At 38.1% G+C, this 26,281-nt stretch overlaps 1 protein-coding gene and 1 long non-coding RNA gene across 5 annotated transcripts in view; one reads left to right on the top strand and one right to left on the bottom strand.

Moving 5' to 3' along the window:
• Window positions 1-26,281, top strand: part of SLC35F1 (solute carrier family 35 member F1) — a 236,439-nt gene that overhangs the window by 209,499 nt on the left and 659 nt on the right. Inside the window, exons 7-9 of one of the 4 annotated variants that reach the window (XM_090135851.1) lie at window positions 269-423; window positions 1,658-1,713; window positions 2,486-3,330. In XM_090135851.1, coding sequence (XP_089991977.1) covers window positions 269-423; window positions 1,658-1,678 — 176 coding nt within the window. In that variant the 3' untranslated portion in view covers window positions 1,679-1,713; window positions 2,486-3,330. Of the gene's footprint in view, window positions 1-268; window positions 424-1,657; window positions 1,714-2,485; window positions 3,331-20,723; window positions 24,723-26,281 lie in introns of those variants that run through there. The other 3 variants (XM_090135849.1, XM_090135852.1, XM_090135850.1) reach the window with 3 other exon arrangements.
• LOC149919067 (uncharacterized) lies at window positions 13,919-20,709 on the bottom strand. The gene is made up of 3 exons (XR_016464398.1): window positions 20,650-20,709; window positions 18,995-19,090; window positions 13,919-13,994 (listed from the first exon to the last, which is right to left on the bottom strand). It is a non-coding gene; the product is annotated as an uncharacterized LOC149919067 (long non-coding RNA).

The following is a 26,281-nucleotide window of genomic DNA, read 5'->3' as shown; positions in this document are numbered from 1 at the left end:
AATTTTAAACAGCACTGCTGTTATGGGAATCACAGGGAGTGTACCAAATGTTTAGTACTGTATAGATGTGGCTTTCACTGGTTTTCATATATATTTAGAATAATGCTCCTAGTGTACAAATACATACATATATATATGTGCCTTTTAATAATCTGAATCCATATTGCTTTGAAAAAGTATTCTTTTGTAAAAATGGATCCTTATTCCTTCCAGCATAAGTCATTTCTACAGGCTGTGAAAGGTCACTCTTCTTGTCTCTCTTCTGCAGGCTTGTTGTATGTCGGCTTTAGTGCCTGTATGTTTGGCCTCTACAGCTTTATGCCAGTGGTCATAAAGAAAACCAGTGCTACTGCTGTCAACCTCTCCCTACTCACAGCTGACCTATACAGCCTTTTCTGTGGATTATTCCTCTTCCACTACAAGGTATGTGAAAATGAGAGGTGCATTTGTGTAATAGCTGTATGCCTGTACAAATAGCAGTGTGGAACTATGAAGGTGAGCTGAAGAGCTTCTACCATTCAACATGGAGCTGAGAAGACTTCATAACAGCCTTTCAGTTCCTAAGTGGGGCCTATGAGAAAGTTGTAGAGGGACTTTTTACAAGAGCCTGTATTGACAGGACAGGGGATAATGGCTTTAAACTAAGAGGGTAGATTTAGATTAGACATTAGAAAGAAATTATTTGCTATCAGAGTGGTAAGGCTTTGGAACAGGTTGCCAAGGGAAGTTGTGGGTGCCCCATTATTGGAAATGTTCAAGGCCAAGTTGGAGTGGGCTTTGAGCAGCCTGGTCTAATGGAAAATGTTCCAGCCCACGACAGTGGGGTTGAACTAAATAATTCTATGATTCTGTGATTCTGTTGTCTCTCATAGTATCCTTCTGGACAAAATCTTCAGTGTACAGCTAGGCACATATATCATACAGTTGGCTGATGTGTTAGGCTCAAAAGATGGAAGTAAATGGGATTACATCAGTCTGGTGGCCAGTCAGTAGTGGAGTTCCACAGGGCTTCATTTTAGAGCCATTCCCTTTAATGTTTTCACAAATGACTTGGATGCGGGATTCAAATGTATATAAAGTAAGTTTGCGGACAATGCCAAATTAGGATGAGCTGTTAAATCACTTGAGGTACACAGGCTTTGTTTCATTTCATGATGATTCTGAAATTATGACTCATAACTGTCCATGAATTACGCTTTTCTTGCCAGTCAAATTACTGTCTTGCCTTTTAGCGTTAAAATGTCAAAATGTGCAGTAGATTTATGTTGAAGTTAAACTTTTATCTCTCAGTTCCTCTAATATTTAAAAGGTTGTTTTGTACAACCACACATTTGGTCTCCATTTGCAAGAGACTGCACTGCGTTATTAATGAGCAGCCCTACGGTGACCGTTATATGAAAGTGGCACCAGGACGCTGGAGACAAGTGCTTCATACTATCTCATTTGTGTGTAAGAGAGAGGTTACTTGTTAGCTAAAATGGTGGCCAGTATGAGTTTTAGGTAAATGGAAGCATAAAAATACTGATTACTTAATCAAGACAAATTAGGTTTTGTAATACTAATGGTACCAGTGTGAATTTGAAAGAGACAGAGAAAATTCAAATCTTTACAGTACCAAACAAAATTATTTTTCTTCCTTGCTTCTTCTTTTCTTTAGACAGAAGAAAGACAAATGTAGAAACAGAAATGCGAAGGTTCTCTGCTGCTTTACAGGTCTGCTTCATGGTGATTTGGTTCTGCCCCATACTTTAAATCCAGAATATTCAAAATTAGGTATTAGCTGAGAATTATAAGCCCCTATTAATAATATTTGATAATCATGATAAAATAGGTGATTTTAGTCAAGTATTTCTAAGAAGGATGTTTATACTACACAATAAATGACAGACAAATTTAATTCTGAAAATAGTAGTGGTGGTGTTTTAACAAAATCAGTCTTTTAGAGGGAGAGACTTGAAAGTATGTTTGGGATGATTTTCTGCTCAGCTTTGCTCAAACATGACAAAAAAAAAGTCGATTTTGCAAAAGTAAAACTCCACTCATGGATTGGGTCAGGAATATCCTTTGCATGAAGAACACCTCTGTCTCCTTCACATTTTTACATTGATAGATAACAGAGAGCAGTATTATCATCTCTCAGCCCATAATTCTCTAGTCAAAGCAAGCAATAGCCTTTAATTCTTTCCTCATAGTTTGGACCATCTGTTCCTCTGTTCTCCTCATATTCAGAGAAAATTCATCCTTCCTGAGTTAGTCCCTTCCACTCATGAAGCAGGAAGGACCCTGTATCATTATCAACTTGTGAAATGCTCTTCTCTCTCAAATTCTTTGGTAAACATTACTCCATAAATATTAGCATTTTATGTACTTTGTCATTCATGTTTTTTATTTGTTATTTGTATGTAATCTGTATAACTTGTATGTGTCTTTGTTCTTCATTTGTATTTAATCTGTGTAATTCGTGTGTCTCCTTTGTTCTCCCTAGCTGAAATGCTGACAAGGAGAAGACCTTTGTTAGAACTTGACAGAAAGACCTTTACCTGAAATGTATTATCAGCTTCCAGAGCTGTCAGTGTCTCCCTTCATGCCCTTCAAACTCACATTGCAGAGAAAAGTTAAAAATAGAGTCTATATTAAGAGAGCATCTAGAGTTAAAACTCAATAATCTGATAACTTCTTTAGTTACTATGTTTTTATCTTTAGACAGATCATTTCTTCCTTTTCTTTCTGGTTTACTATCATTTTATGTGATGTTATGCACTCAAGAACAAAGTCTCATGTTATTCACCTCCTTAGACTGTGTACTCTTGCTAGTTTTCTACCTTCCAAAAAGCTGTTTCATTCCCAGCCCAGCTGTATGTTGCCTTCAAATGCAGAGCCCCTTCTGCTTATCGCTGTGCTGACCAATGCGCAAAGTCCCGCTTCACTAGAAAGCAAAAGGTTTTGTGCTGAATTAGGATTGTCTGAGTGGTTTAGTGCCCCTTGCAGAATATTATTTTATGAGGCTTACCAGAAACAGTTACAGTTATTCCCTGTGCTGCTACTTTTATCACCAAACAGGTTTATTGCACCTGTAGCAGTAAATCTATGAAAATCCATGGAAAACACAGGAAATTATTTTAAGTGGACTTCAGAGCCTTTGAAACCAAACTGAGGAGATTGCATTGAAGCATTTTGATTGGTTAGTGTTTTGTTTTATCTTTTATTTTACAGACTTGCAACATCATGGCATACAGGACAGCTGGCATTTATATACTTTATTCTGTATGCTGGTGGCTTTGTATTGTACTGAGCAGTTTTTGGGCCTGTAGAAGCTATGAATAAAGTATGTTAACCTGACACAGCATTGGTGATAAGTTCATCATTCAGTATGCTATTTGTTCAAGAAGCTTTTGTATTTAAACCTAGTGATTTATGACTTTCAACTTAAGATAGATACTAACTAGATTGTAGTGACTCATTCTTAAGGTTATCTGCAGCCCCCAGATTAAAGCTCAGTTTTTAGATCTTTTTTTAAAACAGTAACTGAGTTCAGATATTCCATTGGATGGGAAAAGATATTTGGCCTATTTTGTGGCTGAATATTGGCTAACTCAGTAGAGTTTAAACAAATATTTCATCATCTTCAATCATTTTTTTTTTATTCTCACCACAGTTATATATTTTATGCAATTTTAATGTTCAAAACTTCTCTAGCTGTCTCTTCTCATTTCACTTTCTTCTTAAGCACAATTAAATGATCTCCTGCTTTGAAAAACAAAGGCAATCAGAGCCTTAAAACAAAGGTTTTGTTGTTATTATTATTTCATCCTATGCCATCACAGCATCCATCATCTCATGCCTTTCAAGCTCATTTTTTGGTTTCTTGGTCTCTATGACAATCAGTGGTCCCAGCAATATTGAAGTCAGCCTGCATAAGACTCATTCCCACCAAGCACAGGCAGGAGAAGTGTCTAGTGCCCTCCCAGTGTGAGGAATGAACCTGTGCAGCAGGCTGGATTTCACCTGTGCTTATGGTAAATATGTATAATCAATAGTAAACAGCTTTGAAACCAAACAGGAGGATGCAGTGTGAGATATGCTGTGTGTGAGGGTGTCTACTCACAGTGTGAAAGAAATTTCAAATTCTGAGTAAAAGAACAGCCCTCGCTTTGTCAGAGGCTGAAATAGCCTTTATTTGTTGGCAATACACTGATACCAGTGCTGTTGGGAAATTCAGGGCCAACTCTCCAGCTATAAGAGATTGGAGCCTTAATGTAACTGTTATTTTTTAGCTTAGAATGTGTTAATTTTTGCATTTTATCCTCAGCCTTGGCTTTATTTTAATGTGAATTTTTAGAGTTCATTGTTTTCATTTGCAAGCTTATGTTGTACTTTAGTCATTCTAAGCCATTTGCATTCTCATTAAATGATCTAAGCAGCTCATTTTGTGTTTTCCACCAACTAGAGCATGTATACTGATTATGCTCTGCACTAGCAGGTCCAGTCACACTGTATCTTATCATTACCGAGCAATCCAGGCAGCATCTGGATTCTGCATCAGTATTCTGCCTTGGCAAAATCATTCATTATTTTATCCAAGATTTAGCTATTAAAAAAAATCAGAATTTCTGCTTATAGTAATAATTTCCAAATGAAAAAAAAAAAAATAATGTATATTTCATAATAAGGAAGCCATTTATCTCATGAGCAGTAACATTGTCAAAGAACTTGGCCACACAATTAAACATGATACTCAAAACCTTTCAGCACTAGAAATCTGAAGTGGTGCTGGTTGAAAATTCATTAATTCATGCATCCAGAAATAGCTTTTTAATGCCAGTTCTAACATCAGTGCTTCTTTGATGGAAGGGAGCAGGTGACAACTTTCCCATTGCATCTAGAAACAAGCTATAATGGAGAGTAGTTTTTATCATAATAGAGAAGAGAGGCTATATCATTTTTTCTGTATGGATCCTAAGCAACTGTGAATTGTGGAATTACACAGACTTGACTGAGATTGTGGCCCATATTGGAAATAAAGGAGAAGTAGGAGGAAGCCCTTAATTCCTAATTAGGAGCTTCTTTTAAAAGTATCTACTCTACCATCCTGATTTAAGATAACTGAATCCAGTATGAGATTTTCTGCTGGCTTCAGTGGCCTTTAATTCACTTTCGTAAGTAAGGAAAGTCTATCACTCAAAGAATGTTCTTAAAAACGCTTCACAGCTTAATGGCTGTGGAGATAAAGACCATGCTTTGTTGTAATTTGGTATGCTCTATTTCAGCAGATGAACAATTTGAAAGAAGCAGATAGTCATCTGCATAAATAATTATTTTAAAGAAAATCTTTTAAAGAAAAATTCTAAAGGACATTACATTGCTTTCCGAAGGTCCTGTTTTTTATTATTATGTGAGTGGACTGGGAGCAGGAGGTAGAAGTAGTATGGTTTGGGAGATGATTCTTTATCAGTTTATTTTCACTTGGTGTTTTACTTCTACCATAAACATGAGAGATTTTTCCAAATCATTTGACAAAGCTGAGAAAATACTTCAGATGGTGTTCTTAGTCCTTTTAAACTCATCTGCAAGTATAAACTGAAGTCAGTAAGAGCCTTTGATTTGCTTGCACTTGTTAGGGGATTGACACCTGCATATTTTAAACTATGACAGTGGTATTGTTAGTGATGCATCATTATTTCAATCAGAGCAGGCATTGAAGGCCAAGCAACTAGCTTTTACAGCAGTACTTGCTCAGTCACATACTTCAGGATGTTGTCCACGATTAAATCAGACGTGCCATCTGCCTGACCCATAAATTCTCTGTTTCAATGGAATTTAATTTCACTGGGCCTTTATTGTGGTGAAGGTTTCTGAGCCTTTGATAATAATGAGGAGAAATCACATTGCCAAATAATAGTTTGTGACATTGGTAATGTCCACAAACCTAAACACATATTTGCCTTTCTTATACAGAGTATGACATTTCTTATAGCAGGACTGTCTCTCAGCAACTCAGTTCCCGTTATACTGTGTGTATGTCTTTCATTTAGGTGCCATTTTAGAAGCTACTTCTTCACATGTGTTTAAATTTATTTGTCTTTCTGGATTCCCTCCTCCAAATTGCAATAATGTACAAAGTAGTTCTGGTAGGAAAACTAGGCATCCATACTTGAGTAGCTACCTCGAGATAGAAGGATGTAAGGAGTGTCTTTGGTCACACTTGTATGTATATATAGATCTAAAGGGTAACATCCACTTACTCTTTGAGTGTAGGGGATGGCATGAAATAAAAAAACTCTGAATTAAAATGATGCAAGGGAGTAAAAGCAAAATTACTCCTACCAAGATATTGCACAATCTGACAATGGATGCTTAACAACACAGCACAGCTATAGCATTGTTCTGAAAACACTGCATCATTAACAGGGATTTTCTTCTTTTTGCAACATTACATTTTGATAGCAGACCAGGAGTACTGTAATATGAATATTCACTCTTTTGGACCTATCGAAAAAGAGCGCAAAAAAAGTGGCAATTGTATTGCAGAAGGTGTGGTGGAGGCTTCAGTTTCAATATTATTGGTTTGGATATTATTAGTTCATCATAAGTTTAATGGTATGTGGGATGTTTTTTAACTTTTTTTGTTTCACATAAGAAGTCTGTTCACAACAGAACCAATTAGGAGTTTTCCAGCAAAATGCATTTTTGATGGAAATACCTAATTATCAAAACAAAAATGCTAAATGAAAATATATTTTTTTTCAGTAGGCGCACAATGAAACAGCCTTGCTGTTTCAGTCACTGAGTGCTGTTTTGCCTGCTCATCTAATGGGATGAGCAGAACGTAGTTTCCAGACTTTTCAGCCACATATTCTGAGACTGGAAACTCTCAATCACATAAAACCATGAGTTACACAGCTCATTGATTCTGAAAGTCAGAGAACCAATCTCAGGTCTGATGTTAGGCAGGCTGCAACCCCAAGGAAAGTCTTTTAAGGCTCCCAGGCTTCTGACGTGAAGACAATCCAGTAGTTGCAGTCAGCAGTTGCCAGTCTCCAGCAAGCACACTTTGTTTCAGAAATAACAGCTTTTGGTGTATTGAAAAAGCTTTGGGTTTTACTTCATCTCAGTTTAGCATTTTGTTTTGTTTTGTTTTTGGTTTGGTTTGGGTTTTTTTTTTTGTTGTTGTTGTTGATTGGTTTTGTTTTTGTTTTGTTATACTGGTGGGACATGCAACAGTGTGTTTAGCAGTTAATTCTCCATCCATCATTTTCATTGGGAGTTAATAAATGGATATTGCCATTGTTAACTTAAAGAAATGCAAGAAGGCAAGTGCAGTAACAGTGGTCTTTAAGAACTTTTAGCCAAGTAACTGTTACCTCAGATTGCTTTGAATTAGTTTTGACTTTCAAAAGATGGAAAACGTTGTTCAGAGATATCTTAGATATACCGCAGATTACATTATGAAGATTAATTCTAATATCCTAAATGAAATAAATAGTGTTTTGGAAAAAGTAGTGATGAGTCATGTGGAAAGTAAAGGTGAAGTGCTCATAATTTCTGAGCATGAAAGTGCAGACTCATTAGCGGAAATCTTTATTGGAAATAATTGCTATTGGAAATAATTAACTTCTGCATAGCAAATCTTCAACAAAACCATATGTGTTTTGAAGGTGTTGATGAGCATGAACGGAAAAATGAAATATGGGAGGAGTAATACAAATATATAACAGAAAACAAGAATAGGATCTGAATGAATTTCTGAAGCAAAAGTAGTCTAACAAAAACAACCTACTGTCATGGTTTTGGCATGGGAAGAAGTTAATTTTCTTTGTAGAGGCTTGTATGATGTTGTATTTTGCATTATTGAGGAAAACATGGGTTTTTAATCTTCTGCTGAGCAGTGCTGCACAGACTCAGGGACTTTCCTGTTCCCTGTGTTGTCCTGCCAGCAAGGTCCTGGTTCTGTCTCCTTGTGGGGGTGCACAAGGAGACAGAACCAGGGCAGCTGACTCTGACCAAGGGGGTGTTCCATACCCCATGACATGTGCTCAGTAATAATAGCTTTGGTAAAGTCCAAGGGTGAATTTTTGGAGTGAGGCATTTTTTTCCCCAATAAAACATTACACAGGATGAGCTCTGTTTTCCTGATGTGTCTAAACATCTGCCTGCCAATGGGAAGCAGGAAATCAGTTCCTTGTTTTGCTTTGCTTACACATGACTTCTGCTTTGGTAAACTGTCTTCATCCCAACCCACAAATTCTTGCACTTCTAACTTTCCGGTTCTCTCCTCCATCCCAGCTAGGGACAGTGAGCGAGCAGGTGTGTGGTGTTGAGCTACCTGCTGAGGTTAAATCACAACATCTACATTCTTTAACATTTTATTTTTAATATTACCTTATACTTTATTATAATAAAAAGTGAAGACAGAAAGATCTAACGAAGACATCCTATTAAGCTGGATCCTTGTGAGGTGGATCTGACCAACAACATACCTTTTCTAAATGAAAAGCTCAATAAATATGATTTAAAAAACAAAACAAAACAAAAACAAAAACAAACCTCAAGAGGCTTAAGCATATCTGTGGGGAAAAAAATAAAAATCAGCAATAATTTGCAGTCCGGAGGAGACAGCTGAAAAAAGTCATGAATTGGCAAAGCAGCAGTAGTATTCAAAAGCTTAAATATGTTTCAGTTACCAAAAAAAAATGGAAAGATTTTCAAGTTATGATTCTACTAATTGAATGTTATTTCCACTTAAAACATAGAAACAAAGGCTGGAATTTTCCTAAAGGCAGAGACAGAATGATCTTTGAAAATGAAGGGTAAGAGTTAAATACAAATACCTGTATTATACAGTTTGAGATTTCTTGTGGAATTTAATAATTTCTTGTTTCCAAAAGAGACTAGGAAAGAAAATAGGAAGTTGAGGATTATGTCTGTATATTCACGTTGTCCATTGCCACTGGAAAGAAAAGCATGGAAAAGCAAATGAATGGACTTAAAATAACTAGATAGAAAGGATGGCAAGTAATGTAATCTGACAACTACTCAAGCCAGGGGGTATGGAAGAGACTTGCTTGCGTCCTAAGTAGTTTCTGACAATGTGACAAGAAATTTAATTACTGGAGAAAAAAAAAAAAGTATTTTGATTAAGCAGATGAAGTGCTTGGTCCAGTTGTGCCTTCTGCCATCCAAATCAGTGTATGCTGCAGACAGATAGATTTGAAGTTTCAAAATGACCTTGTATTTCCCACAAAAATAAATGAATGGGCCAATAGACATAACATCAGTTAGAAGATCTCACTGATATGTACTTTCAATCCAAGCAGTAGAGTATTTTAGTCACTGTTAGGAAGTCTTCAAAAGTGTTCTTTTTTGTCGTCTTTCTGATGAAACTGGACAAAAAAAAATCTCTTTAAAAATGTTAGAAATTGTGAAAAAAACTAATACGGTACAGGTAAAAAGGAAAAGAAGTAAATTAAGCCTAGCATTAAATGAGGAGGTTGGTGGCCCTGCCTGTGGCAGGGGGATTGGAGATTCATGATCCTTGAGGTCCCTTCCAACCTTGGCCATTCTGTAATTGCTATAAAAAATAAACCAAATTTTGCAATAAAGAAGAAAGCTAAACTAACAGCAAAAAGCTGTTCTTGTCTGTGAAGAGAATAGTTTCACTGTGCAGAGACAGCAGAGACCAAAACTAAATGGGATCCTGTCACATTCAGTAAGGATGAGAGTTAAATGTAATGACAGTGCACAGTGATTAATAGAAATAGGAATTACTACATTGGAAGTAGGAAGAGAACGCAGTGATCTGAATACTTCCAAGCTAGGGAATATAGATGGAAGAATTATCTATGAAGTGCGCAATAAACCAAAATGAGAAGTAGACACCAGAGAAAAATTATTAGGGCCATGAAGATAAATGGAAAACTAGTTAAAATGTAACCAGTTTCACAAAAGGTAAACCATGCCACTCTAAATCTTATCTGTCTCATAACTTAACAGATTTTGCTAGACAAAAGACAAATAGTAGATTCAATCTGTAAGCCTTTTCTGTGGTGCAGTGTGTAAAAGTATTAGTTAAGTACAGGATTAGCACTATAAAGATTGTAAGTAAGATAACAAGTAGTGAGGATGAAGGACAAGATAACATGCCAAGAGAAACAGTTCGCTGGAGAGAACTTGCTGATGAAGTTTCCAAAGAGTGTGTTTGAGGACTGGATTTCTGTAGTGAATGTAGCAATAGCTTTGGCACCTTTTGTAGAAGGAAGTATTGAAATATCGTGCAACACGAACTGAATGACATTGAGGAAAGCTATGAAGACCAAAGTGTTAGGTAACATCTGTGATAGCAGATGGGAGGAGTTCAAACACAACTGTAGTATAGATGCTTCCAAATGCATTAGTCTAGGTATTTCTAGTAACAATGGAGAAGTGCTAATGCTGTAGGACATCTTATTGTCTTAGGACAACACTTTGCTCATTGTATATGTGGAAATTTTACATCAGCCCAAGAGAGCCAACAGACCTTTTCTCTTGTGTTCTCCAAAAACTTGGCAGAGTAAGCATACATACTCTAAAAAAAATGCTGTATATGCAAATCCAAAAAAAAAAATCAGTTATATGTGGCATATCTATGGCCTCTGTCAAACTGAGAGAGAATACCTCAACATATGTAAATTAATCAATAAATACAACAGGGAGGAAATGAGCATTATTTGTGCTAAAGGCCAACGCTGAACATATGAGTAGAAACTGAGAAGGTATAAATTTGGAATAGAAATCAAAGGGATTTTTGACTGTATTAGCAGAGAGATTCAAGGATAGACTTCAAAGAGATTAAAGGGCAGGACAAGAACCCTAACAGTGCTTAAAAGAGGGCAGGGCATTTTTGCCAAATTGAATGTATGATTGGCTGCACAAAGCAATGAAGGATTGGATTCAATGGCTTAGGACATGCTTTCCATTCTGGTATGCCCGTCTGGTGAGTTGACTCAGTTAAGAGCTTTTGTTGCTCCTAAGATTTTGCCTTGCATTACCTGCAGCAAACACAGCAGACCCTGCAGCACCTTGATGAGAAATAGTGGCATCACGCTCTCTCCAAACAGCTTAAAAGTCACTCGTGTTAAATGCAAATGCAGCTGCATATTCCTTGTTTCTCAGGGCAGGAGCACACCCAGTTTGTATAGCTGAGATAAAAGAATGCCATTCTGGAAGAGCATGACTGCACAAATAAATTAATAGATTCAGCATAATAATATAAACAAAGAATCCAAGTTGAATGAATTGTAACCTTTGATTTAAACACAATTAGCCTCATATACAGTAGTACAGAATCAAGTTCAGCAGACAGCTTTTACTGTATTGAATATTTATACACAAAAACAGAAAGACACATGGCAATAAAACCAGCCAGCAGAAAGTATTGAGAGGTAAAAGTAGAGTGAGAACTGCTTTTATTTTTGTAAGTATTTCTGTTGTGGTCTTCCTTTTAACATTGAGGACAAGAGTTAAAAGGTTAAGTGTTTTACCGCTGTTTTTGTGCATAGACTGATTAAATTTGTCATGGTCTGATGGTCTACTATTCGCATGGAGTGAACAGAGTAAACTCATCGTTATGTGGATCTCTTTATTCTTATAAGTGTAGGTTTCTCCCTGCCCACAGCTTATCTTTAAATATTCTTGTGAAACGATGGATAGAAAATAACCAGCAATGAGGCACCACAGTGAAAATGCTGACAGGAAATTACAGCAGTGTAATATAAGTGTTTTAACTTCACATAAAAACCACTTTCCTATCTAGATAGTAGATGATTGAAACAGATTGCAGGACTCATTGTACCTTGTGCTTTTTAATTAGGCAGACTGCTGGTGTGGTTGGGATACTGAACACAGGCTTATTTTTACTCCAGTCTAACGGTGGAGGCAACAAAGGGAAGCAGAAGAGAAAGTAGTGTTTCTACTTCCCCCAGTATCCATTAAAGTAAAATAAGCCATATCAGGCAAATGTTTTGTCCTAACGGGCACGAATTTAGAAAAGACAGTCTGCTGTAAAGTTTTTCTAATAATACCATTTGATAAGTATGTATGGAAGTATGCAAAACACTGTGAAATATGTGCAGAACAAACACATGGCTAGTGATGGGTGCAGCTGTGATGACCAAGAGAAAGAGCGCCTCATCAGCTCCCAGGGATGGTGCCAGGTCTCTGCTGAGGCCTGTCATGGCTGTATGCTGACCTTGAGCACAAGCAGCCAAATGCCCCTGATGGTGAGATGCACACAATCATGACAAACCTTATACAGGAAGAGAAAAAAAAGTCACACTAAGCTAAGGAAATATTTCCATTCAAAAACATTTTTTTATTGCTCTCTAGAATCTTTAGGCATTTTCCACTCAGCATAGTTAATAGTGTAGATAGCATATGAGAGAAAGGAGGGTGTTGCTGTACAACAGGAGATGCTAAACACTGTATTTTATCTCCATTAAAACAGATAGGTACAAGGACCAGATCTTTAGGAGTCCAGTGTAAAATGCAGAAAGTGCATTGTGTGATTGCTTCACATTACAATTTGTATGCAACATTTGTGATTAAATATAAGCAGGGTTGATTAGCCAACAGTAACAGACAATATTTCATCTCTATTGTAGCAAATTGAGAATGCAAGCAGGCAGCAGGAGTAGAGGAGTATGGCCTTTTTCTCGTGTTTGAAATGGCAGGGGCTAAACTTTCTTAGGCTTCTTTTCTTTCTTTGACCAGTTAACAGCGATGCTGATGTCAGTTTTTCAATGTTGTTGAATATGATGCCTTTTGCTTTGGATTATGACTGCCATGGGCAACAATGATGGACTGAAACATATGCCCTGCAGCTTAAGCATCCTTCATCCAGTGAAAACCTCCTCATTGGACTGCCAGTGGACAGAAAAGAAAAAAAGATGTGGATGAACTAGCTACAAGTTTCATTTTGCATCACAATTGAGGTCAAAGGGCAAGAGTGGGCCATAAGTCATCACTTTTGAATATATCCTCACAGTTTGCCTTGGAAATAGCTGGAGGTCATTAAACTGTGAAGATAGCCAGCACCTCTTGTTATCTTTCTCATCAGGATAACAAACACTTCTATTCAGACATTCAGTCTTCTGCAGTTGGAGAATAGAGAAGACATGCTAAACTTATCTCATTGTTTTCTGCCCCTCTAGGGAGCTGTAGATTAAAGACCTGAGGGATTGGGTCATACATATAAAGCTTAAATGGGTGAGCATCACCTTTGTGTTTGGTGTTATGTGGTTTTTACGAAACTGGGGTAATAGACCCACTTTCTTATATGACAAAGATCCTAAAATCATAGAATCAAAGAATGGCTTGGTTTGGAAGGGACCCTAAAGCCCGGTCGGTTCCAAACCCCCTCCCGTGGGCAGGGTTACCACCCTTTAGATTAGACTGTCCAGTGTCTCATCCAGCTTGGCCTTGAACACCTTCAGGGATGGGACATAGGCAACTTCTTTGGGCAGACTATTCCAGTGCCTCACCACCCTCACAGTAAATAATTTCCTCCTAGGAAAGTCTAGGTTGTTATTCTCCAATAGCTCTCACCTGGGATCAGTAATCAGTTAAAGATTAGGGATCTTTATCTCTAACGTCTAAAGACAGAGAACAGTAATTGAGGCTGAACCAATAGATCATTGTCCTGATAAAGAGCTGGACAAATATGGAATCCCAAACAGAGTAACCCTTCCTTCCCACTAGGAGTGAACAGAAACATCTCCCTCCCAGGCTAGAAAAAAAATAGTCAAGAACAGCTTGAGTTCCAGTCCCAGCCTACAACCAACCTGGTCTAGCTCCCCTTTTAATAAAATAATGTATCAATAACATCCAATTATGCAAACGGAAACATATAGCTCTGAGCATTCACCCTACCTGGTACTCCTGCTGAGTGGAGAGTATGTGTGCATCCCACAGGACAACTTCTGCACGGGGTCACAGAGATCTTCACTGAACTTCACAGTGAACTTCATAGTGAACAATATTTGAAGTAAGAATAGAAAACAATGTGAAAACAAATTCAGTCTCTACATCAATTCATCAAACTGAGTGGAAATGTCTGTTTGCTATGTAAAAGATAATGAGAGAAATTTGGCTTTTGTTCTATTAGCTCAGCCCACTCAGGTAGTCATGTGTGAAATTACCCAAGGGGAAAAGACAAAAGCCAGTGCAGGAACCATTATTTGTTTTGTTTGGCTATGCAGTATACATTACAAACTGAATTAGTTTGGAAGACAGAGATATTCATCAGACTGCACAGACTAACTGACTGGAATGAAGCATTGGTGGGAACTGCCTGATTGGAGGTTATGAGGAGTGTCAACAAGAATATGGGACATTCATCAGTGCAATTTTTAGGAGATTGCTTCTCTAGTGGGTTTAAAAGTTGAATTAATAGGCCTTGAGTTCTTTATTCATTTTTGTCAAAATGTGGAGAATTTCTAGACAAGATAAGGGAAATGGTAGTTATTCCATTCTGTAGTTCATCAGTGAATATAGTCATATAAGAAAGAAAAAAATCCTTTTTGAGATTTGGAAAGCACAACTAGGTTGCTGTGAGCTAGGAGTTGCATTACCTACCAAGATATTCAGTCTTTACTACTGCTGTGAAATACAAATGGAATCGGAGTGCCACAGCTGAAAAATCTGCTCTCTCTGACTATTTCCAGTTCAGTGGATCAAGTGAAAGGAAATTTGCATTTTCATAACCAGTTACAATAATGGTCATGATCATCATGATAGCTTAGTGAAAAACAAAAAATTAGCAAATCATTGTGTTTCTTTGTCAGCATGAACTTTTCTGCAGACTCACATCTGTCAGGTTTTGCCAGTGTGGACGTTGTTTTGCCCTTGTGCAATGGTAACATGGATGTGGACATCTGTGATAGTCAGAAATACTTGTTTGAAATTCCCTGTGCAGAAGGCAGTCAGTCAGTGCAGTGTTCCCTAGCTGTGATACAAGGATTCTTTTATACCCATTCTTCCTGTTTTCCCTCGTAAAGTCAACGATTTAAGTACTGAAGAATGACTTGCTCTCTCCCAATCCAGTCTTGAATTTACTGCCTTCTGAACAGTTTTTCTTCCTTTGTATTTTCTTCTGCCATCATTGTCTTACCACAATTGAAGATGATGAAATCAGGAGCACTGTTTGCTCCTCATCAAGAAATTTCTTTTGCACCTGTTTTTTCAACAGGATTACTTTAAAGCACAAGAAACTCAAGCAGAAATACTAGTAATGTTTTAGCCATAATGGTTTACAAATATATGAAAGACAAGTTTTGCACATAGAGATAATAAGAAGTAGGGAATAAAAAGTAGTGGATTGGGTGGTTGTGAATTCTGAAAGACTTAACAGTTCGTTCTGAATTTAAAAAAAAATAGTTTTCAGTTGCTTGCGATGCTTAACTTATTCCCAAAATGCACAATTTTGAATCACATGAAATGAAAATACTGTGTATGAACTAAATTTCAAATAAGCTCTTTAAATTTCATCCACAATTGTATGAGTGCTCTTGTGATACACACACACACACACAATTGCAGTAATATTTGAGTAATATTTGAGTTCATTCTTTCTCAGTGTAAACGAATTTGTGCATGGATAACAGAAAGTAGGACTGGTTTTATCATGTGTTTTCTGTGGCCCGCTTGGCCTTAGTGCTGTACTATTTTTCTGGCAGAGCTGTACATTAGCACGTCTCAACGTGAGAAGCTAGGTCCCTGCTCCTGCAGCTAATCCATCAGATGCCATTAGCTTTTCTGCTAAGCCTGGCTGCATGAATGCATTCAAGTACTGTTTCCCTAAGGAGCATCTCTTAGATAAATACCAGAAACATCGACTCACCCAGAATCAATGTAGTTTTTGATAGACTGAGCAAATCTTGTTATACATTATCACGTTGAATTTGTCTAGTTTTTTCTTTATATGTGCTTTTCTTCAAGTTGATAGACACTAAAATGAGGTTCTCATATGCTGAAAACTAGTAGTAATTTAACGCAAGCTATTTTCACTGCGGGTAGTCAGTAATGTCTAGAGACAACATACTATTTGTCTTTCTAGTGTTTAATTGTTGTAAATATCTTTGTGTTCAATTCTGGTGACTGGGAAAGCATTGAAAGACACTCGCTTATATGAGAGTAGAGCAGCCATGTTGAAGTGTGAAGGGCTGATCTATTTGCTCTGACTAATATGTTTTTAGAGATGTCGTTGATGAGATCTGAAATGTTACTTTAACCAAAGACTTACGTTTTCCACTGAAAAAATGAGATCTCTGTCTTCCCCAAAGAGGATGATATTGCAATTTTCCTTCTTTATTCTGTAGCAACTTAATTTGCCTTCTTGCTCAGGTGATCAGGAGCCCTTTCCTTATGTACGTATTGCTTAGCAAAATTGGGCAGTAATCAACAATACAGTGAGTCCCTAGATCTCATATTGCAGTGACCTCTGTTTGAGTACAGACTGAATGCAAAATACAGTTTTTCAGTGTGTTTAAGGAATGTGTTATTCAAGCAAGTTACCAAATAAAATGTCAGTTGCTAAATATCATCTACTTTTAAACTAAATTCTTGCTTTCAGAGAACTTACACATTGTCACAGCCCATGTTTGTCTTACATGACAGTCAGAGAATTGCATCTAGCAGAATAATATGTAGCATGGATAAGAAGTCTAATATAAAAGTTTTTAGATTAAGGAATTGGATTGATCTTGTGAAATGCTGAATTAATTGCCTAACTCTGCCTTATGCTCCTCTGTGATCTGGGGTGAATAATTGTCTCTTTGTGTCTCAGTTACTCAGCTGGAAAATAAGGATGTCTTCTTTTGTCTACTATGTTTATTAAGATCCTAACTGACTCAGAACAGGAATTATTATGATTGGGTTTTTTTGTTATTGTTGCTGTGTATCTGTATACAGCAAACAGCACAATAGGTGGGAATGCAATCATTAATGTTGCCTCTATGTTTTTACTTCCATCCATGATATCATCAATAACGTGCTCCATCTATTTTATCACTAAGAAAGAAAGAGGATCCTCTACTCTATTTCCCAATTATATCTGTATAGTGTATCTAGCAAACATAAACAGCTTGACTCTTCCAGTTTGACTTAGTTTTGGTATGTTGTTGCTTCAGTTTGTTGTTGTTCTCTTTCTTTTATTGCAATGACATTTTTATCTATCTCACTGAGATCCACCCAACCACAAATTTAGATGCCCCATCAACACAGGAAACCACAAAAGTGCATGGACTTCTCCGGCTGCAGAGGGAAGGCAAAGCACTGATCAATATTTCTGCCTGGTTAGGCAGTAGCTGAGATCAGAATCCTACTCTATTAGGAATTATTAGCTGGACACGTTATGTGGACCAGTTTGGTTCTCTATTTTGTAAAGAGGTAAAGAAGGAAATCAAGTGCTACTTTCTCTTTTAAATGATAAGAAACTGAGGGCCATCTAAAATCATTTTCATTCCAAAATAAATTCATATTAGGCTGAAAAATCAATGCCAGGACTCAAGAGGTTGAACAACTTGCCATTATTCCATATAGCAAGGAAGGATGTGGGATCTGGAGAGGCATGCAAACATGAATATTTTTAAAATATCCTTTTTTAGAGTAAGTATCTGTCTATACAAAGTGAGAAATAAGTTAGAAAATTGAAGCATAATATCATTGTCAATTGGTATTTTAATGAAAAAGGGGAATTGCACACTACTTGAGAGCTTGTGTCTTGGTAGTGCAGTTGTGCATAGGATGGAAGTGTGAAATGATTTTCTCTCACTACATTTCTTTGGAACAGCTTCCTCTGGTGTTTTTGAAGCCATCTCTTTTGCTGTCTAATAGTGATGAGTCTCAACAGATGAAGTTCACAGGTCGAGATAGAAAGAAAGAAAAAAACTGCATGTAGACAGAGCAGTAAAGTATGCCTGGAAATACCATCTTCAATAAAACACAGAGATTTCAGATGGAGAGTTTTAGCAACACAGTACAGTGAATAACATTACACAGTTGGTGAACTATTTCCATTACACTGCTGAATTCACAGTCACTTTAAGAGGGAAAATATCTATTGATTTCAGAGGACTTTGGGTCAGTCCAGCAGAACAGTGAATAAATACAGATTTTTCAGGTCCTTAGGGTATATATTCCTATATTAACCTTATTAACAACCCTCCGAAGTAGCAAGGAGCTACTGCAGAAAACAGTTCAGGCTGAGCTTGTTTCTAATCAAGAGAGAAAGGTAAAGACTGTTATTGCTATAGGGCTGTCAGGATTCTAGTTTCTTTGGAAAAGCTGTGCATAGATACAAAAGACAAATGATTTGCAGGCCTTTGTTTAGATTTCCTCTGCAATTTTCAAAGCCTTTCTCCCAGGCTGGAGAACTGCCACAGTGAGAATATTATTGGGCAAAAGAGCCCACTGGCGGAGAGAGGAATGAGAGGTATGGCCAAGAGGAGTGGAAAATGGTAGAGTTGAAGCCACAGAATAAAGAGAAAGTGAAATGGTTCTGGCTGGACAGCTCCCAGAGCAAGAATAAGGGCATATTTAGCTGCTGGAAGCCTCATGGAGTCCTCACAGCAGGACACAAGGCAATCACAGGTCTGTCTGGCACTCTATTTATACAGCAGAGCAAGCCAGCTGGCTGCCCTGGGTGAGAAATTCAGTCATAAGATAGAAAGGAGGGACAGTGGGAAACTAGGGAACTAGATCTATATTTGGGAAACCGGGACACGTTTTACTCTTCAGTTTTTCTTCTGCTTAATTTAAGCCACTGCTGCCAAATGCTACACAAGTTCATGAAATGGAGGAGAAAGTGTTGGAACAAAATAAACTGAAAGGAAAAAAAAAAAAGGCCACCAGAAAATGCTTTGAAATTATAGACTTGGATTTCATTGCCACATGAGGGAGATCTAAGCCTAAGCCAGCCCTTTTAGAGCTGTGTCACGCGGGAGGAATCCGTCAGCAGACTTACTGTGATGCTCATAACTGAGTTCATTCTTGATGGTACAGGGGGATGACTCCCATCAAATCACACCAGCAGGTGACAGGTGAAGACCTGATGGCTTCCCTGCAAAAGTGCAATTAAGCGATTAAAGCAGCATTCTTCCTATATAGCAATCCTGACTCCTCCTAAACTTTCCCTGTTGTGGTGTTTTTCCTCTAAAACATATACACCAGCTATAGGAAACAAAAACAGGTGCAGATATCTCACTTCATGATATATGCCCAAAGCTTTTGAAGGTAATTCAAATTCTGTGTAAAGAATAAATGAAGAAGTCAAATGCTTCCTCAGGTGGGAAGCTGTACACAGGTTCTTCAATCTATTACATGTGACAAAATTAGCACTTCTACAGAGTTACCTTAGGTAAAATTTGCTTTTACTACTGTGATTGTTTCTTTGAATATTAAAAGCAGGATTGCTAGAAAGCTTCTGCCAAGGTTTTACAGTCTGATCTACCTATTTTGTTCCATGCTGAAATGATCTGATGTACCATATAAGTTAGGATTAAATAATAGATTTTCAGACACTTCTATGTAAAATAATAAAGTACCTCACGAAGCAGTCAGTTACAGGCTACAGTTAATTGTTGGTGTTGAAGTATGAACCCCCAATAGCTGCAGAGTACAAGCACTTTCAAAAGTCCCACTTAATAAGAATCTGTTACAACTCCACGAACAGGTTTGCTGGACAGTTTACTCATCATGTATTCTCACACAAAGTGTGCAAGAAAGAATAACTTGTTGTCTAGTATCAAGAGAAAAGTTATATGGGCTTAAAGCCATTTTTGTATCCTTCATAATAGGAAACACACAACATCTAAGGCTAACATTCAGTTATGCTTCTAGATCCCTGGTTTTACCTCTACTACATGAACTATTATATTGTCAAGTTATTTCTGTTATATTCTTAGTCCAGGTACACTAAGTCTAAACATGTTAAGAAATTCAAGCTGACCTCTGATCTAGTGGACTCCTATGCCAAAATATGCATATGCTTAAGTTTTCACCTAACTGCCTTCCACAAACAGTGTCAAATCTCGAGGTCAAACCAGAGCATGTTTCACAGCAGACGCTTGTCCTGTTCTAACTCACACTAAATCTTCTATCATCTGCTTTCAGTTTACAAGCAAAAGAAGCTGCAGGTGGGCTTCTTAAGCACCTTTATTGAAGTAAAATGTTAATGGTGTTTTGAATGTTATTTAAATTATTTATTTGCTTATTTAATTATATTTTTATAGTTTTATATTGCCCACAGAACATTATACTTCACTACCAGGGTTTGGCTGTATTTAGCTTCATATTTGTCCTCTACCAGGAACATGTGAAGACAGTGGAACCCCACATTGGAGCTAGAAACACTTGCACTCAGAGAGGTAGTTCACTTGGCTAAAAGCACAACAAAATCAGCTGTTGATCATTGACCACAGCTCAGCTTTCCAAAGCCCCATCTGACTAATGCTTAATACATATGAGCCTTGGGAAAGCACCAGCTAGCAGTTGGTTGTGAAAGATTGGGGAATTCATGGGAACAAAACAACTTTCAAATAGACATTCCCTCAAAAGTTTGCCATCCTGTTGACAGGTTTGTACTGTGATGTGCACACCACAACAAGTGCCTGTGCCTACCTCTATCCATGTGTCTTCATGATCTTGGGATAAGCAGTGCTGTGTCTAATGGCTGTACTCTTCTTTTTGCTCAGTTTTCAGGACTTTACTTGTTATCGTTCTTCACCATCCTCGTTGGGCTAGTGCTTTACTCCTCCACATCCACTTACGTAGCCCAAGATCCTCGGGTGTACAAGCAGTTTCGAAACCCTTCGGGACCTGTTGTAGACCTGCCAACCACTGGCCAGCTGGAGCCTTCAGTAACATACACCAGCCTGGGGCAGGAAACAGAAGAGGAGCCTCACGTCAGAGTTGCTTAAGCCCAGGGTCATTGGTCACCTGCTGATGATTCAGTGGAGCTCGTATATCCATTATCTCTGTATTGTACATAGAGAAAGGTATTTACCAGGTGCAGTTACACTGGTGAGCTGCAAGGTAGCAAATAAGGAAAGCTCATAAAAGTGCAAATTAGTTGTTCCAGGGTGTTCATTGCAAGGAGATTCCATGTCCCTTGTTTATGATGTGAACAGCATGTTTGCCATACAAACTGCTGTATCTGAATCAGTCTTTCAAACTACCTATGAAAGATATTAAATATAGAATCTGAAATAACATGAAGAAATTCGTGGAAGCGGGTATTTGCACCCACTGAGAGATATTATGCCTAAGCCACACCAGTTGTGGAAAAGACACCTTTTTACAGCAAATACACTTGTGTAGTCACTGTTGATTTCTCTCTAAGATTTGTTTGTTTGCACAAAATAGATGGGTTACTCATGGTAACAACACCCTGACACATTTTTACTAGCACCTTGAATTTGGTGAGGGAAATACAATAAATTCATCTGTACTATCTAGTTGCCCTTTCTAGGTAATCTATTCCATGAATCCAGAGGAGGGACAACTTACAATATCCGTCTCTATTCTAGGAATAGGTATAAAGTGAGCATTTTAGCCTTTCTATATTTGCAAGAAGTGAAGTACTCTAGCATTGACCTCTCTATGATCCATGGCAGATTTTCTAGCAGCTGAGGTTCTGCATCAGGTGATAGGGAGTTAATTTCTCTGTAGTTGTGACTAACACAGATTTCTTACTTTTTAAATTTTAATCTGTTAAAGAAAAATGCATTTTCTAGTTTCCTATGTATTGTACCTCTCTATGGTAAGATGACGTATCATGTGGATCAGGGCACTTATTTTAGATACTTGGTGCATCGAGGGCGCCTTCTACTGTTCCAGTTTGCTTAGTCTCCTGTGGTTCATTGTTCTAACAATAGCTATGTAGAAATTCGTCAGTTTTTCACCAAAACCCACAAATTGTAAAAATTGGGAAGATTATGCAAGGAATTCATGAATAGGAACACTGGACCATCTGCTGGTGTAGCACAAAAGCATCCATACCAGCAGGGTGTAGCCAATTATCTTTTGTTAACTACAAAACTAGCAGAAGAATTCAGCAGTTTTCTTACATTCCTGGGAATATATGAAAGCAGTTAAGGGTGTGCTCTGCAATTGCAAATCTGCTCCATGAGCCTTATCAGAAGGGGGAAAATCTTAGCTGCCGTCATGACAATCCACTATGTCTGCTCTTTTGAGAGCACAATGAGAAGTAATCACTATTTCAATATCCATCATCTATTTTTAATTTAAAACTAAGGAAAGGGAAATGGTATAATGCCAAACAGATAGGAAAGAAATCCAGGAGAGCTTGGTTTTATTCACAAATTTGCCACATCTCTGCATCATCTTGGGCATGATTTACCTTCTGTGTGGCTGAGTTTTCCAAGCTGTTTCTAAGGGAATAGTTATATTTTACCTACCTCACAGGGGTGCTATGGGACCAAGTAAAAGTGTATTTATTCATTGTATTTGAACATGGGGTTTACACCTGGACTGATTAATATTTTGCTTGTGAGCATAAAAAGTGAATTTGATTTGAATGGCATTCTGCTGAGGAAGTCTATCTAAAGTACAAATGTAGATCTTCGTACTTGAAAAATACAGCTTTCCTATTTCTATTCTAAAAAAGAAAAAAAGAACAGAAAGCCTGTACTCTGGAGATTAGAAAGGCCACAGGTCAACCAAAGAGGATGAATTTCTGCTGAGGTAACTTCCATCTTTTATAGTCCTGTTCTGCTTTAGGATTGAAGAGACTTCCCTGAAGCAGACTAGGAGAAATACCTATACAAATATATGTGAAGTGACAAATGCCAAAATCCTGCTGTACAGCAGACATATGTTTTCTCTTACTTGTGCTGTGGCTGAGGAGAAAAGGCGATTTCTGTCCCATCGTGTTTAGGCTGTCTGCCACGCTCCCGCTGCAGCTGAGGGAAGGGTCTGCAGTATTGCCAAATCATACTCAAAGCCATTCTAAAACCTTCAGTTAAGATTCTCTGATTTTTAAATCAAAAAGAATGAGATTTTTTTTTCTTGCCTTCTGTTTTTAAATCATCTTTAGCATTCATCTTTCCAAGCTTTTTCTCCTAAGCCTTTGAAGGAAAAAAAAAAAAAAAGAAAAGAAAAGAAGATTCCACAGAGAAATAGAGTTCATTTTCTGGGAATGTGGAGGAAAGCTCAAATGCTACAGGATTCAAGGTTAAAATGAACAAAAAAATCAACCTCCTACACTCAAGAATGACCGCCTGGTGCTTCAGGTTAGCAGTGTGGAAGTCCAGGTGGAAAGCACGTGGTTCACTTGGATGGAGCCCTTGTGTAGAGTGGACCAGTGAGCATCCTGGGTCCAACCCTGTCAAGTTTCATACCTTCACAGGAGCAGGGGTTCTGGCCACAAACACCACAACACTGTCAAATGCTCAGAGGCAACTGACAGGCACCTGTCACCTCTTTTTGCTACCTTTTATACCAATTAAATACCTTTCTCTGAATGTTAGTCCCCATATTGATCTTGAGATCTTTGAGGATGGTGTGTGTGTTTGTTCTATGTTTACAATTCCTTTGTTTTGCATAACTGTTTTGGTTTATTTCATTATTAGTATTTATTTTCAAGCCAAATGTTTGTAGTCCTTCCACCTCTTCCTCTTCATTTTTCTGACACTAACTTGTAGATGTTTGTTGGAGTCTTCTCAGAAATTGCTGGGCAGAAGGCATGTCCTGGGCACTTTGCTGGACTGGGAGATTTACACACAAGAGTTTACAAACCATGGATGTCTACAATGTGCCATCTATAGTGATTTTTAGAGGCTATTTTTAAAAACTCTGTCATCTGGAAATAAGGTGTGAATGTCTGGGTATACACTCGATTCCCAGCCACCATCCCCTGTGTTGTTTGCACAGGAGGAGTCCCATGTGCAAAGTGGGTCTGCTTCACATTCTGCATCTCCCATTAAAAAAGGTGGGAACTTCAATTAGCACCAGTGTGCTAGTGCTGGATGGACCTCTGAGGAAGTCAGTAGTATAGCTTTACAAGTATTGACTGTGAAGCTGGGGTCTAGTAAAGGAAAACATTACTTCTGCCTGCTTGTTTCCTGCAGTTCAAGACCTCAGAACACACCAGCAGAGGTTCAGCTATCTAGCTGGCAGCTACTCTTCGTAGATCCTTGCCTGAACAAACTGAAGCCCTGTTACACTGTTGGCGCTGAGCAGCCCTTAGCAAGACTGATGTAATTTTCTGCTACTGGATGAAAACCTTTACTGGGAGACAAACCTTGTCTTTGTTCCAGCTATAAACTTTCAAAACAACACAATGAAAGACCAAGCAATTGAAAATTTTGCACCATTGTGTCATATGAAAAAGTTTCAATGTATAGTGTAGAGATTGCTAACTTGTGCTATTAACATTTTGACAAGCGTGTAGTATTGTTTTCTTTTTTTAAAAACCATTTAGTATTCCTGAGCTAGCTACGAATATAAATTTTACCCCATGGGTAGGATTTTACTGTTAAACGCCATAATAAAGCACACTAATCTTGACACTGCAGATGGAAATATGAACCAAAACCAAAACCAAGCAAACAGAATTCCAACCCCAAATCCTGCATAAAAAAAGCTGAACAAACCTTTCTTCATTTTGATATTTGCATGCTCCTATATGGACTGGCTGTGGCAATGTAATGCCTGTATAATGTTTTCAAATAAAAAAAATGCTTTATGAAATTATGGTTATTAGTTTCCTTGTCTTCTTCCTTACTGGTTTCTTAGAATCAAATCCTTTTTCTAAAGGGTAAATCTTGACCAAGGACATATTTTTTGTGTGTGTGCTGAGGGCTTCTTCCCCCTGGGAAGTGGTTAAGCTACCACTCCTCTGAGGTAGCAATTGCCTGCAAACAAATACCATCAGACTCACTATCCTACCTGGTCCCCGTTTGCTGCTCCAGAATGTTACAGGGTCTCCTTTATGCCCCCCGTGTCACCTGTTGCATTGAAAATCCAGCGTTGCTGCAGCAATTTGCTGTTTTATGTCTGATTTTCCAGTGTGAATGTTTCCTGAGTTATGAAGAGCTCCAGAAGTTTAGTTACTGAGCACAGTTTTATCATGCTAACAGTTGATTTGTACTTCCCTCCAACTGTGCTCAAGAGTCTCTCCAGCATTACAGAAATCTCTTTTTATTGCCTAGCTAGAATTCAGCCTGAGTTTTTGAGTCATACCAAGAGTAATTGCTTGGAATTACTCAATAAATTGATTATAAATACCTATAAACAGATGTTTCTTTGTTTAACAACAAACATGTTTCCACCCTGCAGGACACCAAGCATGTTCAAGCTACCAGTTCCCCTTTGGTTTTTCTATGTTTAGCATTAGCTCTCCAAAATACTAGAAATCCAAAAGCTGCCTGTTTAACATCAATATGCCATAGCATATGATTCAGGAAGCATTATTTTTTACATGTATAAATGTTATTGTCTTAAATCTGCTCCACAATTCAAGATAAAAGATTTGTAAAAGCTTTGGAAATTGTTTGCACAGCCACACACCTCTTGCCACAGCAACTGCCAGATGGTCACCAAATGCGAACAGCACAGCAGTGGTGGTGACATTAGTGTAAGAGCATTGGAAACATCATTCTCCCGCTCCATTTTGAACTCAGGGGTCGTGCACTGCTGTACTGTATTCTGCTGTATTGAGAAAGCTCATTCCATAGGCCTGGGATCACTAATTAGACACAGACTGGCTGTGAGCCATCAGTATGAGACAAAAAAAAAAAAAGAAAACCAACACACAAATTGATTACAAAAATCTAATTGTATCCCTCAGATTTTGCAACTGTCTGTTGTAGCTGGGGTTTCAGTTTCAGTGCACGGCTCACAGTGTTTCGTTAGGCCACTTTGTGGCTGTATGACATGAAGCAGCATCTGTATCCATGGTCCCATGAGAACTCTCCCTGGAGTGCAGGAAGGTTGTTGCTGATCCACTCCTCACCAGTTTCCCTTGGGTAAGGAAGATTCTTCCCTGCTCTAAAGCAGCCATGAGGAAGAATCAAACTTTCACAGAATTACAGAATTGTAGGGGTTGGAAGGATCCTCCAGAGATCATCGAGTCCAACCCCCCTGCCAATGCAGGTTCCCTACACCAGGTTGCACAAGTAGGCATCCAGGCGGGTCTTGAATATCTCCAGAGAAGGAGACTCCACAACCTCCCTGGGCAGCCTGTTCCAGTGCTCCGTCACCCTCACCGTAAAGAAGTTCTTGCGCACAT

This window comes from Phasianus colchicus, chromosome 2, assembly GCF_987193195.1.
Source record: "Phasianus colchicus chromosome 2, bPhaCol1.hap1.1, whole genome shotgun sequence".
NCBI classification, from domain to species: domain Eukaryota; kingdom Metazoa; phylum Chordata; class Aves; order Galliformes; family Phasianidae; genus Phasianus; species Phasianus colchicus.
The sequence above is the reverse complement of the archived record's forward strand: the minus strand, read 5'-3'. Positions and strand labels throughout refer to the sequence as shown.